Below are 20,542 nucleotides of genomic sequence, written 5' to 3'. Positions count from 1 at the left end.
TGTTCGATTTTTATCTAAGTTCAAAAGTAAACAAATCATGCCAAGTGTCCAATACACGTCAAGTGGTGAGTCTAATATTCTTTCACAAGTATGCTGATATTATTTATACCATTTCTACACTAATGCAGTAATCTGCATAACAGTAAATCTTTTATTTTTTGTAATAATAAAAATTCAAAGTGGAAAGCCAAAGAAATATAAGAGGGGCCTGGGGATGTGACTAACGAACAGAGAACTTGTTATTTTAGTGCCAGGAATGTCTTTCTTGTTTATTCTGGACCCTGTTCGGAAATTGGCATCTTTGGAAATTTGTGTGAAATTGGCAAAATTGCTAAATTTTGGATAGTTGAAATTGGTAAATGGGTGGTTTCTTGTACTCATTCGATAAAAAGAAATGGAGTTCTAGCAAAATAGTTATGATTTTTGTCGACTAGTACATTGGAATTGGCCAAAAATAGGGCTCAAAGTGGGCAAAATCGCCAATGCGTAAACATTGTCGAGACCGCTAACTTCGCGAGAGCATAATTCCGTAAGTTTTCCATCAAAATTCGTACTTTTGGTGTCATTATGATCGGGAAAAGATTATCTTTTCATAAGAAAAAATAATTTTTTTTTTAAATTTGGCCGACCCTGAGAACAAGTTTCGGAGAGGGTCTGTCGACCCTCAAAGGGTTAATGTACCTCTACCTCACTTATGCTATTTATACCTGGGGTTCCACAATGACAAATCACCTAAAGCCAGTAATAACCCATCAAAAAGCTGCAGTGCAAATAAAAACACATTCCACTGCTAGACAACACCCTTACCCCTTATTCTTCAAAGACCTAAACCTACTCACTATACAAAATATTCACTCATACTACTGTGCAACCTACATTTACAGAACAATTAATTCTAATATAAATCCTGACCTGAAGTGCTTTCTTGACAGTTGCAGTACTACCCAAAGACATAATACCAGGCACAAAAAATCTGTGACATTCCCCATGTCAGGCTAAACCTTTAAAAAAAACTCAATGTACATAAAGGGGCCCAAAATCTGGAACTCTGCCAGAAATCTCCAGAACCACTGACTCAGCTAGCATTTTTAAAACTGCAGTTAAAAAATGCTTTATATCCTTAACCTATCCTAATCCATTATAAATCTTCTTTCTTTCAACAAACTGTCCATTTTCCACCAAGGCACGGTGGCCCAAAAAGAAAAACAAAAGTTTCTCTTTTTAAATTTAGTAATGTATACAAGAGAAAGGGTTACAAGCCCCTTACTCTCGGCATTTGAGTCGCCTCTTATGATACGCATGGCTTTTGGAGGTAGAATTCTGTTCCACCTCCTCATGGAGATAAGAGAGAATAAATAAAGAGAACCAGTAAAAAAAGAAGAAAACCCAAAGGGGTGTGTGTGTGTGTGTGTGTGTGTGTGTGTGTGTGTGTGTGTGTGTGTGTGTGTGTGTGTGTGTGTGTGTGTGTGTGTGTGTGTGTGTGTGTGTGTGTATATATATATATATATATATATATATATATATATATATATATATATATATATATATATATATATATATATATATATATGCAAAACAACTACTCTGAAAGAATAGAGAAATTCCAAGCGCTTGGAATTTCTCTATTCTTTCAGAGTGGTTGTTTTGCATATTTTGAAATCACCTGTTTACTGTGATCTTATTGCATATATATATATATATATATATATATATATATATATATATATATATATATATATATATATATATATATATATATATATATATATATATATATATATATATATATATCTTTCTTTCTTTCTTTCAACACACCGGCCATATCCCACCGAGGCGGGGTGGCCCAAAAGGAAAAACGAAAGTTTCTCCTTTTACATTTAGTAATATATACAGGAGAAGGGGTTACTAGCCCCTTGCCCCTGGCATTTTAGTTGCCTCTTACAACACGCATGGCTTACGGAGGAAGAATTCTGTTCCACTTCCCCATGGAGATAAGAGGAAATAAACAAGAACAAGAACTAGAAAGAAAATGGCAGAAAACCCAGAAGGGTGTGTATATATATGCTTGTACATGTGTGTATAGTGTTTACCTGGAGTTTACCTGGAGAGAGTTCCGGGGGTCAACGCCCCAGCGGCCCGGTCTGTGACCAGGCCTCCTAAGTGTAAGTAGAAGTAGCAAGACGTACCTGTTATCTTGCATATTTATGAGACAGACAAAAGACACCAGCAATCCTACCATCATGTTCAACAATTACAGGCTTTCGTTTCACACTCACTTGGCAGGACGGTAGTACCCCCCTGGATGGTTGCTGTCTACCAACCTACTACCTAATATATATCTTTCTTTCAACACAATGGCCGTATCCCACCGAGGCGGGGTGGCCCAAAAGGAAAAACGAAAGTTTCTCCTTTTACATTTAGTAATATATACAGGAGAAGGGGTTACTAGCCCCTTGCTCCTGGCATTTTAGTTGCCTCTTACAACATGCATGGCTTACGGAGGAAGAATTCTGTTCCACTTCCCCATGGAAGTATATATATATATATATACAGTGGACCCTCGACCAACGATATTAATCCGTTCCTGAGAGCTCATCCTTAATTGAAATTATCGTTAGTCGAGTTAATTTTCCCCATAAGAAATAATGGAAATCAAATTAATCCATGCAAGACACCCAAAAGTATTGAAAAAAAAAAATTTTACCACATGAAATATTAATTTTAATACACACAAACTGAAGAAGACATGTACAATTACATGACACTTAGCTTTATTGAAGATCTGGTGATGAGTGATGGGATGGGAGGAGAGGAGACTGTGGATGGTGTTAGTGTTTAGAAGGGGAATGCCCTTCCATTAGGACTTGAGGTGTCAAGTCCTTTTCCGGGGTTACTTCCTTTCTTCTTTTAATGCCACTAGGACCAGCTTGAGAGTCACTGGACCTCTGTTGCACAACATATCTTTCCATAGAGGCCTGTACCTCCTGTTCCTTTATGGCATTCCTAAAGTGTTTCACAACATTCTCAGTGTCACAATTAAACGCTTGTTCAGGTTTCAATTCTTAACTGTCTATGTACTCCTTGAATTCCTTCACATATTTTTCAGCTGCTTTTTGGTCCAAACTGGCAGCCTCACCATGCCTTATCACACTATGTATGCCACTACAATTCTTAAATCTCTCAAACCAACCTTTGCTGGCCTTAAATTCACTCACATCTCCACTAGTTGCAGGCATTTTTCTAATTAAATCCTCTTGCAACTTCCTAGCCTTATCACGTGTGATGCTATCTCCTGCTATCTGTTTTTCGTTTATCCACACCAATAACAGTCTCTCAACATCTTCTATCACTTGCGATCTCAGTTTCGAAAACATAGTTACACCTTTGGCAAGAACAGCTTCCTTGATTGCCATTTTCTTGGCCACAATAGTAGCGATGGTTGATTGGGGTTTTGTGTACAACCTGGCCAGCTTGGAGACACGCACTCCACTTTCATACTTAGCAATGATCTCTTTCTTCATATCCATGGTAATTGGCACTAGGGTTGGCACTAGAAGCTTTCTTGGGGCCCATGGTGACTTATTTTGCAGGTGCAATCACTAAAAACGCTGTGATAATGTGAAATGTTCCGATTGTATGTTTGGATGGGACCGCAGTGGCTGGCTGGCTTGTAAACACTGGCCACAAGTGGACGCATCTCAGACGGAACGAATCGTGTTGGTCGAGTTATTTAGCGCTAGTCGAGGCAAAAATTTTTGCGTTAAAATGTATCGCTAGTCGGATTTAACGTTAGACGATGCCATCGTTGGTCGAGGGTCCACTGCATATATCTTTCTTTCTTTCAACACACTGGCCGTATCCCACCGAGGCGGGGTAGCCCAAAAGGAAATACGAAAGTTTCTCCTTTTACATTTAGTAATATATACAGGAGAAAAAGTTTCTAGCCCCTTGCTCCCAGCATTTTAGTCACCTCTTACAACACGCATGGCTTATGGAGGAAGAATTCTGTTCTACTTCCCCATGGAAATAAAAGGAAATAAACAAGAATAAGAACTAGAAAGAAAATAGAAGAAAACTCAGAGGGGTGTGTATATATGTGCTTGTACATGTATGTGTAGTGTGACCTAAGTGTGAGTAGAAGTAGCAAGACGTACCTGAAATCTTGCGTGTTTATGAGACAGAAAAAAGACACCAGCCATCCTACTATCATGTAAAATAATTACAGGTTTCCGTTTCACACTCACTTGACAGGACGGTAGTACCTCCCTGGGTAGTTGCTGTCTTCCAACCTATTACCTAGAGGAATGCTAATATTATTAGGTAAAAAGTAAGTCAGGAAACCTGGATTTTTTTTAATCTTGGCTCAGTATTAACGTTTTCAGGGTCAACGGCCCTCTAAGAGACTTGTTCTCAGGGTCACCCATATTTCATAAAAAAAAAAAAAAAAAAATTTTTTTCTTATAAAAAGATAGAGAATCTTTTCCCGATCATATTGACACCAAAAGTATGAAATTTGATGGAAAACTTACGGAATTATGCTCTTGCGAAGTTAGCGGTCTCGACAATGTTTACTCATCGGCGATTTTGCCCACTTTGAGCCCTATTTTCTGCCAATTCCACTGTACTATTCGACAAAAATCATAACTGTTTTGCTAGAACACTCCATTTTGTCTATCGAATGAGTGCAAGAAACCACCTATTTACCTATTTCAACTATCCAATACAGTGGTCAGAAAATAGCAATTTTGCTAATTTCACACAAATTTCAAAAGATGCCAATTTCCAAATAGGGTCCAGAATAAACAAGAAAGACATTCCTGGCACTAAAATGACATTTCCTCTGTTCATTAGTCACGTCCCAACACCCCTCTTACATTCTTTTGCTTTCCACTTTGAATTTTTATTCTCACAAAAAAAATAGAAGATATACTGTTATGCAGATTACTGCATTAGTGTAGAAATGGTATAAATAATATCAGCGCACTTTTGAAAGAATATTAGACTCACCAGTTGACGTATATTGGACGCTTAGCATGATTTGTTTACTTTTGAACTTTGGTAAAAATCGAACATTTCTGCTACTTTGAGCTCAATTTCAAGGTACTTTTAGAATTAAGAGTAAGACGGAGAATTTGAACAAGGAGGCTTTAGGAAAGGTAGGGGGTGTGTGGACCAGGTGTTTACAGTGAAACATATAAGTGAACAGTATTTAGATAAGGCTAAAGAGGTCTTTGTGGCATTTATGGATTTGGAAAAGGCGTATGACAGGGTGGATAGGGGGGCAATGTGGCAGATGTTGCAAGTGTATGGTGTAGGAGGTAGGTTACTGAAAGCAGTGAAGAGTTTTTACGAGGATAGTGAGGCTCAAGTTAGAGTATGTAGGAAAGAGGGAAATTTTTTCCCAGTAAAAGTAGGCCTTAGACAAGGATGTGTGATGTCACCGTGGTTGTTTAATATATTTATAGATGGGGTTGTAAGAGAAGTAAATGCGAGGGTCTTGGCAAGAGGCGTGGAGTTAAAAGATAAAGAATCACACAAAAAATCGAACATTTCTGCTACATTTGAGCTCAATTTCAAGGTACTCAATTTCAAGAGTACTTGCAGAGATCATTGTAAAATCACTCAAAATCATCTCAATTTCTGTAATATGTCTTCCATTCTATAAAAATGAGACCAAGAAAACTAGAATACAGCAATAAAAACCATATGAAAATACAGTGCAAAATCGCTGTTTTAATCCAAAAACACCGTCAAAGTTTTTTTTTCTCGTTACGCACTGCGTGCTGCAGGAATTTTTTTATACTGCGCACACTGACCACATAGACTCATTCTTTCATATGTAGGCCTACCAGCTTTCTCTCACGATTTGAGGGTGCTAGAATTTAGGCGTACTAGTACGTCAAAAACCCTTTTGTGTAAGCCGTACTAGTACAGCCGAAACCCTGAAAGGGTTAATGTAGGGTTTATGATTAAATTTTGTAATGTATTTTATTCTTTTATCAGTTTTTTTTTTAAATAATAATTTTTTTTTTTTGTATAAGAAATGTAGTTTATTGTTTAATATTCTGATCCTCCTGCAATTCTCACCACTGACCATTTTGTAATTAATGTTAGCTGGGGTGAAGCATACACTGACCAGTGGAGCAAGAAGCAAAACATGCAATCTCTAGTTATTTCTTATGAACCAACACCATAGCAAAGCCTGTGGAGCGGGCCTTGCTATCTTCATGAGTAGCAACACCAGTCTAGTGCATGAGTTGTTTATCGTGTGTTTGATCGTCCTGGAGGCAACAAGGTTGTAAGGTTGAAAGAGGCCATTTTGCAAGCAAAGGCAGTCCATATACAAGTACTAGTTCTATATATTTTTTCAGAATAATAATATGCGAAATTATGTTATATGAATGTTCATTACACAGGGATTAGTGTATATATATATACCTCTATGTTGTATGCTCCTTGGCTAAACACTATTGTTCTGTATCACTGATGAATCTTTCAAAATTTATCCAACAACAGATTTGTATGTCCTAGGTAGTAGGTTGGTGGACATCAGCCACCCAGGGAAGTACTGCTGTACTGTAAAGTGAGTGTAAAACAGAAGCCTGTACTTGTTTTACATGATGGTAGGATTGCTGGTGTCTTTTTTCTGTCTCGTAAACATGCAAGATTTCAAGTACATCTTGCTACTTCTACTTACACATAGGTTACACTACACTTGCATATACAAGCATATGTATATACACACACCCCTCTGGGTTTTCTTCTATTTTCTTACTAATTCTTGTTTATTTCCTCTTACCTTCATTGGGAAGTGGAACAGAATTCTTCCTCTGTAAGCCATGCGTGTCATAAGAGGTAACTAGCATGCCAGGAGCAAAGGTCTAGTAACCCCTTTTCCTGTATACATTACTAAGGTTAAAAAGAGAAACTTTTGTTTTTCTTTTTGGGCCACCCTGCCTCGGTGGGATACAGCCAGTTTGTTAAAAGAAGAGAAGATGATTTGTATGTAGCTACTATCAAGTCAGCTTCATGTTCATTTTTGTGCACTAATTTGAATATTGCTTCTGTAATCATTAAAACATCCCAAACACTAGCATTTGCTCATTTACATTGATTTTTTCTTTTTTTCAGCAAGCAGCGATTTTTGAAGGAGCGATTGGAGGCTAGTGAACTCTTGTTGAATCGTAAGGAGCGCCGTAGCTGCTCTCTCAACAGGACCTTCCATGGGGACTACATCGGTGTTGAGTACAAGCGAGGCATTACTTCTTTAATCCCAAGAAGAGAAAAGGTTTGTATGCATCTTTTTCATGAGCTTCTTTTTTCTTTATAAATGTGTATATTGTATATATACATGTACAGTAGACCATCATTTAACACGGTAGTTACGTTCATGAAAATGCCATGTTAGGTAAAATCGTGTTTGATGAACTGAAGAACTTGTGGGAAAAACAGGGTTATATTCCTTGGGGCTCCCAAAAAGCCAAACATTTTTTTAGACCAAACAGATCTTACAAAAATAAAAGTGAATATGTAATTGTAGTTCATTGTTGTGATATATTACTGCTTAAGACTACAACTGCAATAGAAATAATAGTATTTTTTACCTTAAATTGTGGGTAATGGTGTTTGTGGATGATTGTGAAGAGAGTGGATATGCTTGTTGTGGCCCTACTGGGCTGAGGTGGATTGTTGTTGGTTGTTGACAGAAGTGGGTGGTCGAGGTTCTGGTACTGAAGTCGATGGTTGTATTGGAGTGTACATAAATTCTGTAATGGATCTCTGGGCTCTTTTACCCTGCATTACATTATACAGTTGACGGTAAGGCATCATCAGCTGGTCCTCTTCAGTGAAAAAAATCTGCTAGTTTAGCAGCAGCATGGAACTGCTCACATAATTGCTGCAATGTTAACTGCTTTTCTTCAGGTTCTTCTTCATCTTCTGTTGTCTCCCTCCCTTGTATCTATGCATCGAGCTCTGCCAACATTTCTTCTTGACTCCTGTCTTCATCATCATCATCATCATCATCATCGTTTTTGTGTAGTTACACTTGAATGACTTAATAACTGCCCGATCCAGTGGTTGAATTAGAGATGTTATATTTGGAGGTAAAAATACAACTTTTACATGTGGGGTCACATCCAGCAAAGCTTGTGGATGAGTACGGGAATTATCAAGAATAACTAGAGCCTTGAATGCAAGGTTCTTGCTGTGCAGGTAAAATTTGACTTCAGGAATAAAGTGATGCTTAAACCAGTTAATAAATATTTCCTCTGTCATCCATGCTGACTGGTTTGGCCTCCAAATTACTGGTAAGGTGCTTTTATCTACACCTTTCAAAGCATGAGGATTATTAGAGCAGTAAATAACCATGGGCTTACACTTGAAATCACCTGCTGCATTACCGCAAAGGAGCAAGGTGAAGTGATCCTTTGCTGTCTTGAAGCCTGGTGCACTTTTCTCTTGCTGACTAATATAAGTTCGTGTTGGTATTTTCTTCCAAAAAACACTTGTCTCGTCAGCATTAAACACTTCATGTGGCTCATAGCCACTCTCAGAAATAATTTCCTGCAATTCAGCACGGAAATTACTTGTTGCTGTATGATTATCTGAAGCACATACCAGAAAACGTAATATTATGTAACTTATTATGCAGCTTAAAGTTGTGGGACCAGCCTGTGCTAAACACACACACTTTTTCACACCTTCCTTCCTTATCACACACTGCTTTAAACAACTGTAAGGCCTTTTCTCTTATTAAGAGGAAATTAAGTGGTGCACCTTTCTTTGTCTTTTGTTCGATCCACTCAAGCAACAAGTTTTCTTTTTTATTCACTTGTTGTGATCTACGTGTCATTCTTTTCATGAGATGACATCTTGGGTTATTCATTACACAAGCTCGCATATTGGCCTCGTTCTTTTTAATTGTACGAACTGAAGCTTCATTAATGCCATAGGTCCCTCACTATATCCACCACATGTGAGCCACTTTTAAGCTTATCTGGTATCTTGATTTTCTTCGCAATTCCTGGATTTGAACGCTTGAACCTTTTCTTGCCACTTACAGCAACACTTGTATGCTTACTGGGTGCCATGATTGCTTGGCAGATTTAACAAATGGCAATGAAAATATGTACAATGAATGTAAATAAACACAGCGAGGTTCCTGAGTATTTTCGTCCTACACACGTATGAAACGAACTGGAGGCTGGGAGCATGGTGTGGGTGGCAGGGAAATGGCGGTAGGTCTCCCTCATTGACTCAGTGGTGTAGCCCGCTGTGGGTGACTGGGTGACCACATGCTCAAAATTTTTTCCCCTCCCACAAACCGTATTAAATTGATTTTCCGACGTGTTACATAAAATTGTGCCACAATTCTGTAGTCGTGCTGTACCCGAATTGTGCCAAATAAACTCGCACTAAATGATGGTCTACTGTATGTATTTTAAGTGAAATATTAGATTTTTTTTTTTTCAAAAGAATCATTCTTTAAACCCTAACACGGCGGGGATTAAACTTATGGTGAGTGAGCGTAAAACTCCAGACCAGCACATAAGCCACTGGGCATAAGATTCATCCAACTAGGTATATTTATACACCATAGAGAGGTTATCACAAGCCCCACTGTGACCACAGATGCAATTTTTACAGATGAATCTCCCACCAGCATGGCTGTGACAAACTCCAGCTCTAGTTCCCTCAAAGCTGTCATCATGGCTCACGAAATCGTAATGACATGATTGCACACAAACCATACCATGGGCAGAGATTGAGCTCGTGTTGATTGAATGAGTTCAATCCCTGTCCGTGGTATGGCTTGTTTCTAGTCATGTCATTACAGTTTTGTGAGTTGAATCATTCTTTGTTTCTTTAACAGTACAGTGGTCCCTCAATAATCGTCTGGCTCGATAGTCGTTCTTTTCGGAACTCGTCCCATTATTTCGTCCAAACATTGGCTCACAAATGGTCTGTTGACTCGCTAATCGTCTTTCGTCCTGGACGCGTACTCACGCTCTGAGCCGCCTCGGCCTCCCTTCCCAGATAGTGTGCCATTGCTTACCAGTGAGCGACGGTCCCCTCACTTGTTCATTTGAAATATTTCACAATATTCCATTCATTTTAGTGCTTGCAAGTGCTAAATAAGCTACCATGGCTCCAAAGAAAGCTCCTAGTGCCAAGCCTTTGGTAAAGAAAGTGAGAAATATGATTGAATTTAAGAAAAACATCATTGAACAATATGAAAATGGCGTACATGTGGGCGAACTGGCCAGGATGTATAACAGATCACGTACAACCATATCTTCCATTGTGGCCAAGAAAAAGGAAATCAAGGAAGCTGTTGTTGCAAAGGGAGTAAATATACTGACAAAAATGAGATCACCAGTACTCGAAGATGTTGAGAAATTATTATTGGTGTGGATAAATGAGAAACAATTAGCAGGAGATAGTCTTATGATGTCGATCATTTGTGAAAAGGCTAGGCAGTTGCATGACGATTTGGTAAAGAAATTGCCTGCAACTAGTGGTGATGTGAGTGAATTTAAGGCCAGCAAAGACTGGTTTGAGAGATTTAAGAAGCGTACAGGCATACACAGTGTGATAAGGCATGGTGAGGCTGCCAGTTCGGACCAAAAAGCGGCTGAAAAATATGTGCATAAATTCAAGGAGTACATAGAGGCTGAAGGACTGAAACCTGAACAAGTGTTCAGTTGTGACATTGGTTTAGAAAGACACGTAAGCAAACACTATAACATATTTATTAGAAAACGTTTCGGTCCTGGGACCTTGATCACTTCTAACATACAGAGGTAGAAAGACATTATATATATAGGCGGAGAGTGAGATGTGACGCACGTGACCTGAGGAATGTCATAAGAACATAAGAATGGAGGAACACTGTAGAAGGCCTACTGGCCCATGCGAGGCAGGTCCTTATCAAAACAACCTCTGTCTATGATGAGGACCAGTAGACGATGAAATCATGTGACTCCTGTGTTGTTGGGTTGGTGCTGCTTAAGTATCATGTATGCCAATGTTTTTGAAATTTTGTAGTTTCCAGTGTTGCGTTCTATAGTGTCGGTGACGGTGATTAGTGAGGCTTCTAGGCACCGTCGGCGTCTGAGGTCTGGTTCGGTGAGAACGAGTTGTGCCTCGTTCCAGTTCATCAAATGCCCCGTTGAGTCTCTGTGGAGGACACAGGCGTACCTTACATCGTCTCTGTTAGAGGCATTTCGATGCTCATTCAGGCGGACTGCAAGATCTCTGCCTGTCTCGCCTACATATTTCTTGGGACAGAACCCACAGGGGATCGTGTAGACGCCTGCTGTAGAAGTTAGAGGTGTGGGGCTGCGTTTAGTAGTGAGGTCTTTGATAGAGGATGTGTTTATGGTGGAAACGTTGATGTTACTCATAGCAAGTGCCCGGCGAGTATTCGTGGCAACATCGCCACATGGGAGTACTATGAACTGTTTAGGGGGCTGTTCCATGGGCGGTTTGTTGAGGATAGCTTGTGCCTTGAGTCTGCAATCTCGGATGAAGAAAGATGGGAACTGAAGACGTGTAAAGGCTTGTGTTATGTAAGTGCATTCTTCTTCTAGAAAACAAGGGCTGGAGATGCGAAGAGCTCTCAAGAAGAAGCCAATGAGGACTCCTCTCTTAGTGCGGGTATCTTGGTGTGAATAAAAGTGTATAAGATCGTCCTTGTTGGTAGGTTTTCTATACACTTTGAAGAGAAGTTTGTCACTGTCGGGAGATCTGCACAGTAGAACGTCGAGGAAAGGAAGTTTGCCATCATTTTCGAGTTCAAGTGTAAACTTTATTGATGGTTCAACTGCATTGATCTTGTTGAGAAGGGCCTGGATATTGAGACGTCTTGGATAGAAAACCAATATATCATCAACGTATCTTAGCCAGGTAACGGTGTTGGGAATGAGGGTGCTGAATTTCTCTGTCTCCAAGTTTTCCATGAAGAGGTTGGCAAGCACAGCACTGAGCGGGCTGCCCATTGCCATCCCAAAGCATTGTTTGTAACAGTTGTCCTGATACTTGAAGAAGTTGAAATTAACACACAGTTCCACTAGATTGATGAAATCTAGAAGAGGTAAAGGGAGGTCGTGGTTTTCAGTGAGCCTCTGTCTCAGAATGTTGATTGCAGCGTCAGTAGGAACGTTGGTAAAGAGGGCTGTGACATCGAAGGAAGCCATGCTTTTGTTTTTGACATTCAGGTTGGAAATTCGGGAGAGAAGGTCACCTGAATGTTTGAGGTGGGCTTGACTGATAGTGCCCAGAAGCGCTGAAAGGTATTTGGCAAGGTGGCCGGCTAGTCTGTGTGGTGCACTCCCTATGCCCGAAGTGATAGGCCGTAGTGGGATGCCAGGTTTGTGTGTCTTAGGAAGGCCATACAGGCGTGCTGGTTTCGGTTGACCTGGTAAAAGTTTAAGTAGTTTTTTGCCTTGTTCTGATTTTCGTAAGATGCTACGAGCCTTTTGAAGGAAAGTCTGGGTACTTTGAAGTAGCACTGATTCCGATACAGGCTGGTATGTGTTGGCATCGTTGAGAAGATTTAAGACTTTATTGTTGTAGTCGACAGTGTTGAGTAACACCACACCACCTCCTTTGTCAGCGGTTGTAATGACGATATCATCGTTGTTGGCCAAGTTCCTGAGTGCTTGGATGTATCTTCTGGGAATGACCGGTCTTGAAGGCTCAGTAGCTGCAGCAGTGATGATTCCTTGGACAAAGCCCTTTTGAAACTCGGAGTCTCCAAAAGGTTGGTTCTTGGTTACCATATCCACCAGATTATGTTTCTTGTTGATGCCAGTAGTAAACTTGAGCCCTAGGCTGAGGGCTTCTGTCTCGGTGACGGTTAGTGTATAGGAAGATAAGTTATTTATGATTTCTGGTCGTCCCATTTCGCTCCATTTGCTGTGGGAACACAGGTCTTGTAGTTTTCGTGATAGCTTCAATTTCTGTTGGATGTTGGCAGTGGTAACTTGGCTGAGTATATATTCTGCAGTCCTTCTGTCAGGAGTAGGAAGTGAAGCACGAATCTGAGCGGCACGTAATGAGGCCTCCTTCTGAGCATGTCGCAGTTCATCAGAGCTTTCTCTAAGGTAGGCGTAAACAGCAGGAGAGAAAGGGTGTCTAGATGTGGTCAGTTGTCGAGGAGTGGACCGTGGTATCACCATCTCAGCAATACAGTCTTCTAGGAAGATGTGTCGGTTCCGAAGACTATTAGCTTTGAGTAGGAGAGAAAGGTATTCTCTGTATGCTATGTCCATAGTGTGTTGCAGTGTCAGACAAGATGGTATAAACCTTGGTAATAAATACCGACAAGTTGGTTTAGAAAGACACGTAAGCAAACACTATAACATATTTATTAGAAAACGTTTCGGTCCTGGGACCTTGATCACTTCTAACATACAGAGGTAGAAAGACATTATATATATAGGCGGAGAGTGAGATGTGACGCACGTGACCTGAGGAATGTCATAAGAACATAAGAATGGAGGAACACTGTTGAAGGCCTACTGGCCCATGCGAGGCAGGTCCTTATCAGACGATGTAAGGTACGCCTGTGTCCTCCACAGAGACTCAACGGGGCATTTGATGAACTGGAACGAGGCACAACTCGTTCTCACCGAACCAGACCTCAGACGCCGACGGTGCCTAGAAGCCTCACTAATCACCGTCACCGACACTATAGAACGCAACACTGGAAACTACAAAATTTCAAAAACATTGGCATACATGATACTTAAGCAGCACCAACCCAACAACACAGGAGTCACATGATTTCATCGTCTACTGGTCCTCATCATAGACAGAGGTTGTTTTGATAAGGACCTGCCTCGCATGGGCCAGTAGGCCTTCTACAGTGTTCCTCCATTCTTATGTTCTTATGACATTCCTCAGGTCACGTGCGTCACATCTCACTCTCCGCCTATATATATAATGTCTTTCTACCTCTGTATGTTAGAAGTGATCAAGGTCCCAGGACCGAAACGTTTTCTAATAAATATGTTATAGTGTTTGCTTACGTGTCTTTCTAAACCAACTTGTCGGTATTTATTACCAAGGTTTATACCATCTTGTCTGACACTGCAACACACTATGGACATAGCATACAGAGAATACCTTTCTCTCCTACTCAAAGCTAATAGTCTTCGGAACCGACACATCTTCCTAGAAGACTGTATTGCTGAGATGGTGATACCACGGTCCACTCCTCGACAACTGACCACATCTAGACACCCTTTCTCTCCTGCTGTTTACGCCTACCTTAGAGAAAGCTCTGATGAACTGCGACATGCTCAGAAGGAGGCCTCATTACGTGCCGCTCAGATTCGTGCTTCACTTCCTACTCCTGACAGAAGGACTGCAGAATATATACTCAGCCAAGTTACCACTGCCAACATCCAACAGAAATTGAAGCTATCACGAAAACTACAAGACCTGTGTTCCCACAGCAAATGGAGCGAAATGGGACGACCAGAAATCATAAATAACTTATCTTCCTATACACTAACCGTCACCGAGACAGAAGCCCTCAGCCTAGGGCTCAAGTTTACTACTGGCATCAACAAGAAACATAATCTGGTGGATATGGTAACCAAGAACCAACCTTTTGGAGACTCCGAGTTTCAAAAGGGCTTTGTCCAAGGAATCATCACTGCTGCAGCTACTGAGCCTTCAAGACCGGTCATTCCCAGAAGATACATCCAAGCACTCAGGAACTTGGCCAACAACGATGATATCGTCATTACAACCGCTGACAAAGGAGGTGGTGTGGTGTTACTCAACACTGTCGACTACAACAATAAAGTCTTAAATCTTCTCAACGATGCCAACACATACCAGCCTGTATCGGAATCAGTGCTACTTCAAAGTACCCAGACTTTCCTTCAAAAGGCTCGTAGCATCTTACGAAAATCAGAACAAGGCAAAAAACTACTTAAACTTTTACCAGGTCAACCGAAACCAGCACGCCTGTATGGCCTTCCTAAGACACACAAACCTGGCATCCCACTACGGCCTATCACTTCGGGCATAGGGAGTGCACCACACAGACTAGCCGGCCACCTTGCCAAATACCTTTCAGCGCTTCTGGGCACTATCAGTCAAGCCCACCTCAAACATTCAGGTGACCTTCTCTCCCGAATTTCCAACCTGAATGTCAAAAACAAAAGCATGGCTTCCTTCGATGTCACAGCCCTCTTTACCAACGTTCCTACTGACGCTGCAATCAACATTCTGAGACAGAGGCTCACTGAAAACCACGACCTCCCTTTACCTCTTCTAGATTTCATCAATCTAGTGGAACTGTGTGTTAATTTCAACTTCTTCAAGTATCAGGACAACTGTTACAAACAATGCTTTGGGATGGCAATGGGCAGCCCGCTCAGTGCTGTGCTTGCCAACCTCTTCATGGAAAACTTGGAGACAGAGAAATTCAGCACCCTCATTCCCAACACCGTTACCTGGCTAAGATACGTTGATGATATATTGGTTTTCTATCCAAGACGTCTCAATATCCAGGCCCTTCTCAACAAGATCAATGCAGTTGAACCATCAATAAAGTTTACACTTGAACTCGAAAATGATGGCAAACTTCCTTTCCTCGACGTTCTACTGTGCAGATCTCCCGACAGTGACAAACTTCTCTTCAAAGTGTATAGAAAACCTACCAACAAGGACGATCTTATACACTTTTATTCACACCAAGATACCCGCACTAAGAGAGGAGTCCTCATTGGCTTCTTCTTGAGAGCTCTTCGCATCTCCAGCCCTTGTTTTCTAGAAGAAGAATGCACTTACATAACACAAGCCTTTACACGTCTTCAGTTCCCATCTTTCTTCATCCGAGATTGCAGACTCAAGGCACAAGCTATCCTCAACAAACCGCCCATGGAACAGCCCCCTAAACAGTTCATAGTACTCCCATGTGGCGATGTTGCCACGAATACTCGCCGGGCACTTGCTATGAGTAACATCAACGTTTCCACCATAAACACATCCTCTATCAAAGACCTCACTACTAAACGCAGCCCCACACCTCTAACTTCTACAGCAGGCGTCTACACGATCCCCTGTGGGTTCTGTCCCAAGAAATATGTAGGCGAGACAGGCAGAGATCTTGCAGTCCGCCTGAATGAGCATCGAAATGCCTCTAACAGAGACGATGTAAGGTACGCCTGTGTCCTCCACAGAGACTCAACGGGGCATTTGATGAACTGGAACGAGGCACAACTCGTTCTCACCGAACCAGACCTCAGACGCCGACGGTGCCTAGAAGCCTCACTAATCACCGTCACCGACACTATAGAACGCAACACTGGAAACTACAAAATTTCAAAAACATTGGCATACATGATACTTAAGCAGCACCAACCCAACAACACAGGAGTCACATGATTTCATCGTCTACTGGTCCTCATCATAGACAGAGGTTGTTTTGATAAGGACCTGCCTCGCATGGGCCAGTAGGCCTTCTACAGTGTTCCTCCATTCTTATGTTCTTATGACATTCCTCAGGTCACGTGCGTCACATCTCACTCTCCGCCTATATATATAATGTCTTTCTACCTCTGTATGTTAGAAGTGATCAAGGTCCCAGGACCGAAACGTTTTCTAATAAATATGTTATAGTGTTTGCTTACGTGTCTTTCTAAACCAACTTGTCGGTATTTATTACCAAGGTTTATACCATGGAGGACCACAACGAAGAGCTAACCATTGAGGAGCTGCAAGAGCTTCAGCAGGAACAGCAACAGATCACAGCTCAGAATCTTGCTGCAGAGGAGGAGGAAGAGAGATGGAAGAAGGTGCCTTCTTCAGAAATTAAGGAGATTTTTGAAATGTGAGGTAGGATGGAAAGATTTATGGAGAAACATCACCCTGAGAAGGATGTTGCAATCCATATCAACAACTTGTACAATGACAGAGTCTTGGCCCATTTTAGGGAAGTTTTAAAGAGATGTCAGAAACAGAGCTCTGGATAGTTTTTTGCGAGACAGGAGTCCAGTGACTCTCAAGCTGGTCCTAGTGGCATTAAGAAACAGAGAAGAGAAGTAACTCCAGAAAAGCACTAGGTACCTGAGGTGTTGATGGAAGGGGATTCCCCTTCCAAACAGTAATTCAATCTCTCTCCTCCTCCAGTCTTCCATACACTAAGAAGAATCACCAATAAAGGTAAGTGTTATGCTGTTAATGTTTCATTCATCATGTCCCATTGTATTGTTTATGTACTACATCTATATTTCATGTAAAAGTTTTTTTTGTTTTAATACTTCTTGGTGCCAGGAATGGATTAATTGTGTTTACATTATTTCTTATGGGAAAAATTGATTCGAAAATCGTCTATTTCGAGAATAGTCCCACTTCCTGGAATGGATTAAGGACGATAAACGAGGGGCCACTGTATATGCTAATGTATTTATACAGATGTAGAATAGTACACCTTGTAATGTATATTAATCATTGATTTTATTTATAATGTGCTGCAATTGTCAGTCTTATTTTTAGTCATATTAGAATGTATCTAGGTAGTAGGTTGGTAGACAGCAACCACCCAGAGGTACTACCGTCCTGCCAAGTGAGTGTAAAACGGAAACCTGTAATTGTTTTACATGATGGTAGGATTGCTGGTGTCTTATTTTTTTCTGTCTCATAAACATGCAAGATTTCAGGTGCATCTTGCTACTTCTACTTACACTTAGGTCACACTACACATACATGTACAAGCATATTTATACACACCCCTCTGGGTTTTCTTCTATTTTCTTTCTAGTTCTTGTTCTTGTTTATTTCCTCTTATCTCCATGGGGAAGTGGAACAGAATTCTTCTTCCGTAAGTCATGCGTGTTGCAAGAGGCAACTAAAATGCCAGGAGCAAGGGGCTAGTAACCCCTTCTCCTGTATAAATTACTAAATTTAAAAAGAGAAACTTTTATTTTTCTTTTTGGGCCACCCTGCCTTGGTGGGATAGGGCCGGTTTGTTAAAAAAAAAAGAAAAAAAATATTAGAATGTGATAGGATAGCCTGCATCAGAACATCCTGTGCTATCTGGTGCATGTCATCCACAGGTGTACAGTACAGTAGTGGTGCCAGGATCAGCTGGTGGAATGTGGAGATCAAAAAAATCAGTGTCGGGTTAGTTGTTGGAGGGAAGGGGGGCGGGACATCTCCTATCTAAGATATATGAAGTTATGTACTAGTCATTTTCTTGCTTGTGATGGTCACTTGGGTGTTCATCATATCATAACTCAAAACCCAATAGTCCATTTCCTTGCACATTCATCATTTAGTCCTTACATTTGAGTTGTACTGAATAACTCTTACAAGCTTAACATTTTTATGTATAAAGTAAAAATAATCAATTTCAACTGAATAGGATGCTAGCTGACATTGTAACTGAAAATATAAATTTTGTCTACCAGGGAGATTTTTAATGTCCAGTGATCTCTCTGACAGCAGAATAAACTAAACAGTTAAATAAAACACAACTGTAAGGATGCATGTTAGAAATTTGATTTGTGTTATCTGAAAGTATTGAAAAATATGATAGTAGTAGTACTTAGATTATAATATTTTATATGTATTCTTAGTAATGCACTGTGTACATAACCATCAGTACTATGATAACCTGAGACATAAGTTGTCAACCTTGGAGTGCCATTCACAGTCTGATTACTCAGTAATTTACAGTTATAGGACTGAGTTATTACAGAAGGCAACATCTATTTGTAGTGCTCCTTGATGTAAAAATATTATTTTTTTGCAGGTTGAATTTGCATTGACAGTTGATAAATTTGATCGCAGGTTCAGACAAACTAAACGTGACCTGATTGTAACAAAAGCCAATATTTACTTAATTGGTCGAATGCAAATTAAGAAAGGCCCTGAGAAAGGAGATATTGTAGATGTTATCAAGAGGAAGATTGACCTGGAAAATGTTATGCAGGTAATATTAATGTTCTTCATCAGTTGGCTTAAGTGACTTACAAGCAAGATGCCCTCCTTCCCTCCCTCTCTTTTTTTTTTTTTACACAGGGTTTGACAAGATTAGGTTAAGGATCCCTAGCTTTATTGACAAGCTAAGAGCGTTACCTACATCAGCTCATTTGAAAGCATTTTTAGTGTTATGAAACATACAAGTAGGGAACAGGATGAAGTTGGAGCCATCTGTGGGCCAGCATTTTCATCTGATCAAAACTGACTTGATCTCGTTGACATCATAATGCTGTACGAATGTGTTCCATACTCGAGTCATCCTGGGAATAAATGATCTCAGATGAAGTGATGTTCTGGAGAATGGTACAGCCAGAGTGAAGTTGCTGCTTTCTGCCCATCTTATGGTATAGAAACTTGCTTCACGCTGTCCTCGAAGTGGATCCAAGTGTGGTACTTTTACAATATTGGCCTTGTACATAACAGTAAGGCCACTCGCATCCCTCCTGTGTTGAAGGCTCTGCTGAAATGACAGATCTATCCAGGACTGATCCAGGCAAGAGATGAAATGTCTTGCTCTGTTCTCTACTCTGTCAAGCAGTCGCAGATGAGAAGGGGGGCAGGTGAACCAAGAAAGTGGAGCATACTCAAGGTGTGAGCGTACTTGTGCCTCGTACAAAATCTTGCAACCCCTACTGTCAAACAGATGCGAGATACGGCGAAGTGCTGTAAGCTTCCTGGCTGCCTTGTTTGCAAGATTTACAACGCGGTTTTTCATAGTCAGTTTGGAGTCAAATTTCACCCCAAGGATATCAACTTCCCCAGGTGCCAACACCCTCCCATTCATCCTTACTACTGCACCGGCATTACCATCTTGGTGCCTAGAGATCATCACCATTTGTGTGTTCTCGGGTGCAAATATTACTTGTCATCTATTTCCCCAAGCTGATATAGCTCTGAGCTGGTGATTGATGTAGCTTAGAGCAGCTGGCATTTCTTCTCTTGGATAAGTGAATGTCAGTGTACAGTCGTCTGCTTATGCATGGGATTCTGGGATGAGATAAAGAAGGTCATTGAAGTAGACATTCCATAACAATGGTCCCAGAACACTTCCTTGTGGAACACTTGCCCCAGTAGGTTGTCTTGCTGATTCTGTTCCATTGAGAACTACCCTTAGAGATCTACCATGAAGGTAATCACTGAGGAGACATAGCGTAGAGCCTGCAGTTCCCTGAGCTTGCAGTTTTGCTAAGAGGGCCTGGTGCCACACCCTGTCAAAAGCACCAGCAATGTCCAGTGCTACCACACAGCTGACTTTGGTTTCATCAAGTGACTGGTGCCACTTAGTAGAGAGGTTTAACAACAGATCTTCAGCAGAGTAACCTTTCCTGAAGCCATATTGACAGTCACAAAGTAGTGAGTGGTAGTCAAAAAACTCTGTCATTTGTCTTGAGATTATTGTCTCAAGGAGCTTGCCAGTTATTGACAGGAGTGACACTGGTCTGTAGTTGCTGATTTCTGCTCTGCTCTTCTTTTTGTGAACAGGGACTACATTTGCCTCTTTCCACAGAGAAGGACATTTACACTGTACTAGGCA

The 20,542-nt window shown here is 40.8% G+C and overlaps 1 protein-coding gene across 2 annotated transcripts in view; it reads left to right on the top strand.

Annotated features, from left to right (window-relative positions):
• Positions 1-20,542, top strand: part of LOC128706544 (unconventional myosin-Ie) — a 701,146-nt gene that overhangs the window by 620,751 nt on the left and 59,853 nt on the right. For both annotated transcript variants that reach the window (XM_070089967.1, XM_070089969.1), the window contains 2 exons: positions 7,132-7,288; positions 18,779-18,958. In XM_070089967.1, the coding sequence (XP_069946068.1) occupies positions 7,132-7,288; positions 18,779-18,958 (337 nt within the window). The remainder of the gene's footprint in view (positions 1-7,131; positions 7,289-18,778; positions 18,959-20,542) is intronic.

Source organism: Cherax quadricarinatus, chromosome 3, assembly GCF_038502225.1.
Source record: "Cherax quadricarinatus isolate ZL_2023a chromosome 3, ASM3850222v1, whole genome shotgun sequence".
Lineage (NCBI taxonomy): Eukaryota > Metazoa > Arthropoda > Malacostraca > Decapoda > Parastacidae > Cherax > Cherax quadricarinatus.
This window is presented reverse-complemented; position numbering and strand designations above follow the sequence as displayed.